This window comes from Nannobrachium achirus (assembly GCF_963921795.1).
Source record: "Nannobrachium achirus genome assembly, chromosome: 18".
NCBI classification, from domain to species: Eukaryota; Metazoa; Chordata; class Actinopteri; order Myctophiformes; family Myctophidae; genus Nannobrachium; species Nannobrachium achirus.
In genome coordinates, this window is record NC_137825.1 from 5868707 (window position 1) to 5878437 (window position 9731).

Consider the following 9731-nt stretch of genomic DNA (forward strand, 5'->3'; position numbering starts at 1 on the left):
TGGTTATAATAAAACGATTGCATGTTATAATATAATGATTGCAACTCATAAACTCTCACACATGATAAATGATTACATATCAATGATTTATGTTCGATTAAAAGATATGACCCTTTCATAGACATGGCTGACTTAAGAGTACTTCCACTAACATTTAGATGTTTTTACTGTTAATGATTGTGTCTAGAGTAGACCAGCCCTGGAATGAGGAGCCAACCGCTGATACCAAGTCTGCTTATTTACTGATTTTTGGCTTCTTTTGTTTTTGTTACGGGTAAAGATTGCGAATCGCGTCTTGCTTTAAAAAAAAAGCAGTGGCTTCTTTGGCCAACATTTCTATCATGTATAGACTATAATGGTGTCTGGTGTCTCTACTTATTAAGCCCTGGCATCAGTATGTGTGTTATGTTATAATAAATTACCAAAATATAAATTATCATACATAGTAATTATACTGATTTACGCATCCAATCTTTTTTGTTTGTTTGTTTCTTTAGAAATACATGGCCATCTTGTTGGGATTGTTTTGGCTTATTCTTTTTGGTGAGATTTGGCTTATTTCTCTCGCAAGATTTGGCTTTGTTTTTGGCTTGTTTTTGGAGGTGGAGGTTTGGCTTGTTTCTCTCACGAGAGATGGCAACACAGTCCAGTCCAGGTGTTACCTCATACCAATACAAGAACGCTCTCCTTAACCTCAATGAAACTAAACCTAAACCTAAACCTATTCCTAATCTTAACCTCAGTAAAATTATGTCTAAACCTAAACCTATTCCTAACCTTAACCTCAGTAAAACTATGTCTAAACCTAAACCTATTCCTAACCTTAACCTCAGTAAAACTATGTCTAAACCTAAACCTATTCCTAACCTTAACCTCAGTAAAACTATGCCTAAACCTAAACCTATTCCTAACCTTAACCTCATGCCTAATCCTAAACTTATTTCTAACCTTATCTTCAGTAAAACAAATACAAGAATACAAGAACTGCAACAACAAGCAATCTTTTTTTTGTTTTTTGTTTTTTGTTTTTTACCTCCGCGAGACCCAAACTAGTGACAATAGATCTACAAGCACACAACACGTCGCCACTGCAAAGCACAACTATAGAATTTGATTCGATGAAGGGTCAAGTTGAAATGCAACATTTATGTAGGAAACGGAAAAGGGACAATATTTGGGAACCAGTGAAAACGGTTTTCTGTGTCTTAACATGAAAATGACGGTTGGATGAGTCATTGCTAAATGCAACGGTTGTGGATGGATGCTACTCTAGAGATTATTCCACATACGTCTACGGTTGTGGCTTATTTGCTACTCTATAGAGTATGTACTGCTTCTACATACTTCTACATTAACAAAACTGGTTATAATCTTGTTTAAACGTGGGTTTGAACGACCATTTGAATGCATTTTGAAAGACCAACATTTTTAAATGAGCGTTTGTTAATAAATTAGGCCTTTTGGCATTTTGGCCCCAATAGGACCTCACCAGTCAACAAAGTCTGGAAAAGCCACTTCACATCACAACTATAGAATCTGATTTGATGAAGGGTCAAAAACGGCAAAACCTCCACATTAATTACTGTAGCTTTGGTTATCATTTGAGCAAGTTAGCTTTTTGTTTAGTATGGGTATAAAGGATTAATCAGGGCCTAAAGGGTTAATCAGGGTCTAAAGGGTTAATTAGGGTTTAAAGGTCATCTTTGTGCTGAATTTAAAAGTTGACTGAACAGACTTGCATTTCCTCCTCTCTCCACCTGGGGGCAGCAACGACTAGGCTGCATCTCTGAAAACACAAGCTTATGGTTAGAATGACAGAGAAAACATTCAGAATCAAAATAAATGTGTGTACTAATTATGGGTGAAACATAGTAATTCCACCTGTCATAGAACATGACAGACAAGCAGGACGACCAATGGATGAGCCAGGACTGACTGATTGACATTTACAGAATGATTGACAGGCTACACTAAAGGACTTTGATTGACAGATTGACAGGCAGGAATTATTAGATCAAATGAACATTCAATCTAATCTCATAGTGAGGATTTTTGCTGAATAGAAATAATGATCTTTTTACACACTTCTCATGTTAGTAAATAAATAACTGCTTCATAACAACAACAACAATGCTGCTGTAACTAAGAGACAACAGCTGCTAAAGTTATCATAGCATTACATGCAGTAGTAGATTAACAAGACATTCCACATTCCATTGATATATATTTCCTGCTATTGGTTAGGACTTGACTGGCTTGAGTTTCCTGCTGTCTGGAATACTTTCTAGTTCCAGAGGCTGACTACTTGGACTAAAATGCAGTGCAGTGTAAAAGTTTTCAAACAGTGATATTGAATAAGCAGCAGTTTTATAAACATAATAACATGTTAGTGGAAGTGTGTGAAGAGTGTAAACATTGTCACCTTCAGTTGGTGGTGGTCGGCACCAGGATACGACCTGATAGAAGAAAAACTATATTAAAGGATATAAAGAGTTGACAGACAGACTTGTAGATTCAATAGAGTGTATTTGCAATTGCGCATGCATAAAGTGAATGGCAACTCGAGCGAATTATAACACATTACTGTAGCTTAAACCATGAATTTGTAGGATAGGCATTTATAAGCTTTATAGCTTCATCCTATTCCTGTTGATCGCCTCAAACAGTGATTATGGTTTTGTGGATGTAAGACTTGTATAAATGTATGCTTGCTACTGGGAGTTGATCAAATAAACTAAACTAACTAAAAGTGGCAAAGTGACTTTAATGCAATCAGGGCAGTCAAGGCCAGGAAGTAGTTTTTGCCACTCAGTAGGCGTTCCTACATAACCTCCAGGTATGATGATGATGTCACGTGCATATACCCTCTATTATAATAAAGTATTAAAGGGATAGTTCACCCCAAAATGACTTTTTTCTATCCATTACTAACCCCATGCAGACTTGAATTCATGCATATCTTTTTTTGTTTTTGTCACATTCCTAAGCTAATCATTTGAGGAGGCTCTTTGTGTCTCCATAGGGAACCACTGCTGGTCATCAGATTATTGGCTTAGGATATTCAAGTCTGAATAGAGGGTATGCACATGAAATCATCATACGCAGAAGTTATGTGGCTAAATAAAGAGTCAGTAGGAGTCATGAGGAGTCAGTAGGAGTGAGGAGGAGTCAGGAGGAGTTTCCCAACGAGTGCTTTGAGTGGCACTGAGTGGCATATGATGCATACCCTCTATTCAAGTCTGCTATACCACACGCTGCAAGAAAAAAACTGAGAACATCATTAAAGATAGCCATCCCGCCCATACCCTGTTCTCACTACCATCCAAAAAACGTTACCGGAGCATCAAATCACACATCACCTGTTTCAGTAATAATATAAGTACAATGTTTTGCCCAGGCAGTCAGGTTGCTCAACGAAGGGTTGAAACTTAGGCAAACATAGGCACTGTATGCACTTTTAAACTGTACACTGTTATACTGTATGGTATTGTATGTTGTGTTTGTTGGGATTTGTCTTGTGTGGCCTGCATGGTATGTGGGTCCACACTCCAGTCGGTCACTGTGACCATGTCTTTGTGTAATAAGGCTGAGAGTGCTCCTGGCACAAGCATTTCAGTGTATCTGTACTTGTATGAATATATGTGACAACAAACTTGAACGTGAACCTGATGGGGTGAGTAATAGAAACAATGGGGGGTAAATTTGAACTTTGATCCAGAGATAGTTAAGTGCTGTGGGTGTTAAGCTTCATCTAATGACCTCAGTATCAACCTAGCATTACATCAAGACCTAACCTTGTTTATTCCACTGGTAGACATTAATTAATTAAACATATTAATAAAACATTTTAATCACCTTTTTTCTTCCACTGGTAGTAGATGCATGCAGTCAGGATGAAGACCAGACCCAGAACCAGACCTGATGCTCCGATGGCCACCTTGTTCTTCACTCCATCTGGCATGGAGTCGTCTGACAACACAATACAATATGATTACAATACAATACAATATGATTACAATACAATATGATTACAATACAATACAATATGGTTACAATACAATACAGCACAGCACAGTAGCCACAGAGTGCCTTAGGGATTTTGTGATGACCACACATCATTGCTAAACTATCTTTTATTTTACTACTTAGTTACCACATTGTGATTCCCAATACAGGGGGAAATGTTATACCCTACAAATATATATTTATCTTTCAACCTGTCGTCACTAATTTAAGCATGTCACTAAAGGCAGTTTTCTGTTTAAATATCCTTTCCTCCATGCATTTATATAAAACAGTGAAAACAGCTGATCTATAAGATCATTAGAGTAAGGAGATGAACTGACCCCAGTGGGCAAATATGGGCGCGGTCAGGCCGGGGTGTTCCACCATGCATGAGATCTGCTCTCCTGATCTGTGACACACACACACACACACACACACACACACACACACACACACACACGCACACGCGCACACACACACACACACACACACACACACACACACACACACACACACACACACACACACACACACACACACACACACACACACACACACACACACACACACACACACACACACACACACACACACACACAAAACAAGATTAACACAACACTATGTAACTTTCTTCTCTTACCACAGATTTGAAACCAGTTTCCTACACAAGTGTTGACATCTGTAGCTTCTATCTAGACAACCCTCTGATTGACATGCTGTCATTCTGACAACCCTCTGATTGACATGCTGTCATTCTGACAACCCTCTGATTGACAGATGTGTTGAACCATCTGGTCAGGGATTCTAACCAGCAACCTTCATGCAGCTCCAGTCCACTGTCTCTCAGGTTGTTCAGGTCAACATGTCTCTGCCTAGCAACTGGTGATGCTTAACAAAACAATGGTCCTGATTGGCTGAGTGAATAAGGAAGTGAAATTGGTGTCTGTCTGGGGAGTTTCCCATAAAACACACACACACACACACACACACACACACACACACACACACACACACACACACACACACACACACACACACACACACACACACACACACACACACACACACACACACACACACACAGCGTGCCACTTCTATCACATGACCAGTGTGCTTTTAAAGACATTTGATGATTTCAGCTGTGAGAAGTAATGAGGCTTGTTGTTATGTTTAATGAACACGATCAACAGCGTTTAAGACACGCTGAACGCGTGCGTTTGTAACCTTAGATTTATACAAACAGCAGGGGACAGCTTCTTTTATCAAATCTTAATAGTTCCAGGGTTGTTTAGGGTTGTGGTGCATGGCAGTGACATGCTGCTTCACCATGTTTAGTTCTAACTGCGGCAACCAGTGTCAAGTACAATTTTGTTTTTGTTTTTGTTTTTTACTTTTACTCCACTACAATTACATGACAACCTTAGTTACTACGTAGTTAAATTATAGATTTTTATTAATACAAAACAGAAAACACACTAACCACTTCAGCCCTATTTTGAAAATATCAGATCCATAAGCTCACAATGCGTTGCGATCGGCCATTTGTTTTTTCATAGTACAGTATATTTTGACATTTTGAACAACCAGTAATAACATGTTAAAATCACTTCTCTGTCTGGGATCAATGATCAAATGTGTTTTTAAAAGTCAATCAATGCTTTTAACAAAGATAAGGATTGATTAATATGCAACAATTAAATCAAATTAATTAACCTATTAGGTGTGTACTGCAGGTAGGAGTAATGCCGGTAGTACCAGTAGAGGTGTCCTATGTATATGTGTCTAGGTGTGTACGGGCGGCAGTTGCTCAGGGGTAGAGAAACCGTCATTAGAACACGGAGGGTTTCCCAAAGGGTTCCCAGTTCGATCCCAGGCTCCCCCAGAGTTAGTTAAAATATAAATTCACCATTTACATTTTTTTTTAAATGGGTGTGTACTCCAGGTAGGAGTGGTACTGGTAGTACCAGTAGAGGTGTGTATTTCTATGTCTAGGTGTCTATTAGGTGTGTACCTGGGTGTGTACTCCAGGTAGGAGTGGTACTGGTAGTACCAGTAGAGGTGTGTATTTCTATGTGTAGGTGTCTATTAGGTGTGTACCTGGGTGTGTACTCCAGGTAGGAGTGGTACTGGTAGTACCAGTAGAGGTGTGTATTTCTATGTGTAGGTGTCTATTAGGTGTGTACCTGGGTGTGTACTCCAGGTAGGAGTGGTACTGGTAGTACCAGTAGAGGTGTGTATTTCTATGTATAGGTGTCTATTAGGTGTGTACCTGGGTGTGTACTCCAGGTAGGAGTGGTACTGGTAGTACCAGTAGAGGTGTGTATTTCTATGTGTAGGTGTCTATTAGGTGTGTACCTGGGTGTGTACTCCAGGTAGGAGTGGTACTGGTAGTACCAGTAGAGGTGTGTATTTCTATGTGTAGGTGTCTATTAGGTGTGTACCTGGGTGTGTACTCCAGGTAGGAGTGGTACTGGTAGTACCAGTAGAGGTGTGTATTTCTATGTATAGGTGTCTATTAGGTGTGTACCTGGGTGTGTACTCCAGGTAGGAGTGGTACTGGTAGTACCAGTCTCCATCAGGCAGCAGATCAGTAGAGGTCACACCAGAGGTGATTTCTTCTTCTCCTCTCAGCCAGGTCACCAGGATGGCTTTAGGGTAGAACTCATAGCTGCTGCACCTCAGCATGTGGGTGTGTTTACCACCACCAGGGGGCGTCTCTGAGGCCAGTGCCACATCGGGCTCCACTGTAGGAACAATATTAGTATTATTATTATTATAAGTAGTAGCAGTAGTAGTAGTAGTAGTATTTCTAGATGAAGGTCTCACATATTCAATACAGAGACCTTTACTATTTTACATCATCATCATCATCATCATCCTCATCATGGACTCTTTTAATGCTACCTTGAAAAGACACCTATTCTCTCTACTATTCTCTCAGGCTTATAGTTTTTTGTTTGGTTGTTTGTCCATGGTTTTGTAAAACGTCCTTGGGTTCACGAAAGGTGCTATATAAATTCAAGCTACTATTATTTTATCATCATCACCACCGCCACCACAATCAAAAGAGGCTTAATTGAAAGTTCACTTAAAATGATTCCTAAGTTGTTGTCTTTTATCCATTAGAAGATCAATGCATTATTTTTTATTTTTTGTTTAAGAGGTGATGATGAGTGTTGAGTGCTGTTCTGAGATCAGCTCACCAGTCTTCTCCAGAGCATTGGGGTAGTCGTTCTCAGCGTTGGGTTTGCAGTATGCTGCTGCCTGTGCTCTCAGCGCAGGCAGGTATCCAGGTAGTTTATTAAAGTGGTCTGCCTGCTTCATACCAAACTCAGTGTAGCCGACAAACTGCCCCACCCTGCTGTCAAACCTGGTGAGCTGTAGTTTATTGTAATACGATGATCTGATGAACTGTATGTCCTTCAGGTCAGTAGAGTTGTAGACACACTCATCAACCTCTACGTGGAGAAATCCATCTGGAAATAGAAAAGTAGAAATATCACCAATCTGTCAACACACCCTAATCTTGGGTACACACAGATTTTAAACACTTATGCGTGTTTCCACAACTGAGTCTGATTAATTATTATATTTGTCCATGTTTTATGGTACTCTGAAACTCGCGTCTGCTTTGGGGCAGCCACAAAGTTGCATATAGTTGTTATTTGAATGACTTATTTTTCGTCCAACATGAATAATATCGGTAATTGTGTTAAAACTCAAATAAAATGTTGTCATAACATATACACGAAATGTATAATATGTCTGTGATATTATCTATTGCTTAGATGCAAATGGACTTAACTTTATGCAAAATCAAACCAATTTCTATTATTTTATACATATATATATATATATATATATATATATATATACGTATATATATTATATATTTTTTCTTTTTTTCTTTTCTTTTTTCGTTTTGCATACAAGTATAGCCTACAATAAACATTAGATCTGAGTCAATTCCTATATAGGTGATTTCCCCTCAGTGATCAATAAAAACGATCAATAAACTGCCAGGTAGCATTCTAATATATTCCTTGATTCTAGCATCATCTTTGTTTTTCGTTCCTCAGCAACAGTGAACAATTCTTAATATTCTACACCTGTTAAGTCTGACATGAATCACATGTCAGACTTTACTTTAACAAGCATACACTAAAATCAACAAAATGTAGGACATTTACAAAAACAATAAAGTTTACCTGCTCCATGGAAAAAGATGAAACACAGTGAAATACAGAGCCAGAGATTAGTACAAGTCATGATGAGTTGAGATGTTTCAGAGTTTATTTGAAGTGTTGATGAGTTGAGATGTTTCAGAGTTTAGTTGAAGTGTTGATGAGTTGAGTTGTCTCAGAGTTTAGTTGAAGTTGTGTCGATGAATTCTGATGTCAAACTGAACACCAAACTCACTTTTACAACATTAACGCTCTACAACAACCAATGAAAAAACACCATTCACTCTCATCACTTGTTACCAGGTAGACGTCAAACCAAAACTACACCAGATTGTGACTTTTAATGAAAACAAGCCTCATAACTATCTAAGTTTAACCATAACCATAAGACTAGGGCTGGGGAACAATAATTAAATAAACAAGAGATCATCTTAGTCAACTACCATCCATCAATCAATCAATCAAACTTTATTTATAAAGCACATTTTACACAACCGTTAAGCTGACCAAAGTGCTGTACAGGTGAGAAGAAGTTTAAAAATATACAAAATACGGTATGCAGAAAAAACATTACGTCAGGAAAAACATTTAAAAACAAGCAGATACTTCAAAAGGCAACAGAGAAAGATAAGACTAATTTTAGGGGTTATTAAAGACCAGAGAAAAAAGGTGCGTTTTGAGTTGTGACTTAAAAATATCAATAGATTGAGCAGATCTGATGTGGGGGGGGGGGGATTATTCCAGTAGAGGTAGATGGTAGATTCGACCCTCACCAGCCAAGACTGGAGACTGGAGAGATCTGCCATCACCAATGAAAAAAACACATTTTACTCTTGTTGCTTGTTACCAGGCAGATGTCAAACAAATAATTCTACATACTCGCTTTGTATTGCTTCAACAGTATACCATTTTTAAGATGTTTTAGTCCATAGCCGTGTTTTAATTGTGTTTTACAATATGACACATGAGAACTGTGTGGATTATTAGTGGCCAAGGCACAAAGTGCCCGAAGGCCACTCATTAGTGGCCAAGGCATTGCCACTTTGTGGCCTTGGCCACTAATGAGTGGCCTTCATTGTTATTGGACTTCATCACTATTATTATTAGTGGCCAAGGCCACGAAGTGGCAAATGGCCACTCATTGATATTGGACTTCATCTTCCGCCACTTTTTCTCTAGCGGCTAGACCGTGCAGTCGCTTTTTACGAAACTCGGCAGTATGGCAGAGGACTATGCCAAACGGCTAAAACGCGAAGCTCGCAACAATCGGCCAAAGGGTGGCGCTGTAGGAAGCCTTTGAAAAATGCCAACTTTGTACAGGTAAAGCTCATGCTCTGTTTCAGGTCCAGCCATGAAACCTGTATACACTTATGCGTCTCCTCATGCCGAACAACTTTTACACTCTGACTTTTGACCTCTGACCTTTACCTCTCCCACAATTTTGAATTATATGAAAAACAGTCAAAATCTATCTCCTCCTGGGATTTTCGCATAACGTGCGCGAAACTTTTTTTACATGAACTTTGGACCAATACGGTCATC

The 9731-nt window shown here is 38.9% G+C and overlaps 1 protein-coding gene across 1 annotated transcript; it reads right to left on the reverse strand.

Moving 5' to 3' along the window:
• Positions 1-1557: 1557 nt before the first annotated feature.
• Positions 1558-8352, reverse strand: LOC308302715 (H-2 class II histocompatibility antigen, E-S beta chain-like). Its single transcript, XM_080747003.1, has 7 exons — positions 8214-8352; positions 7209-7481; positions 6533-6749; positions 4347-4414; positions 3856-3969; positions 2423-2456; positions 1558-1786 (listed from the first exon to the last, which is right to left on the reverse strand). The coding sequence occupies exons 1-6, from the start codon at positions 8272-8274 to the stop codon at positions 2425-2427; spliced, it is 765 nt and encodes a 254-aa protein (XP_080603129.1). The 5' UTR covers positions 8275-8352; the 3' UTR covers positions 1558-1786; positions 2423-2424.
• Between the last annotated feature and the right edge of the window lie 1379 nt (positions 8353-9731).

Coding starts and splice junctions, on each gene's coding strand:
- LOC308302715 (XM_080747003.1), bottom strand. CDS start 8,274: ATGACTTGTACTAATCTCTGGCTCTGTATTTCACTGTGTTTCATCTTT. Junction 3,970..4,346: donor GCCCATATTTGCCCACTGGG/GTCAGTTCATCT, acceptor TTGTGTTGTCAG/ACGACTCCATGCCAGATGGA. Junction 2,457..3,855: donor CTACCAGTGGAAGAAAAAAG/GTGATTAAAATG, acceptor TTCTTCTATCAG/GTCGTATCCTGGTGCCGACC.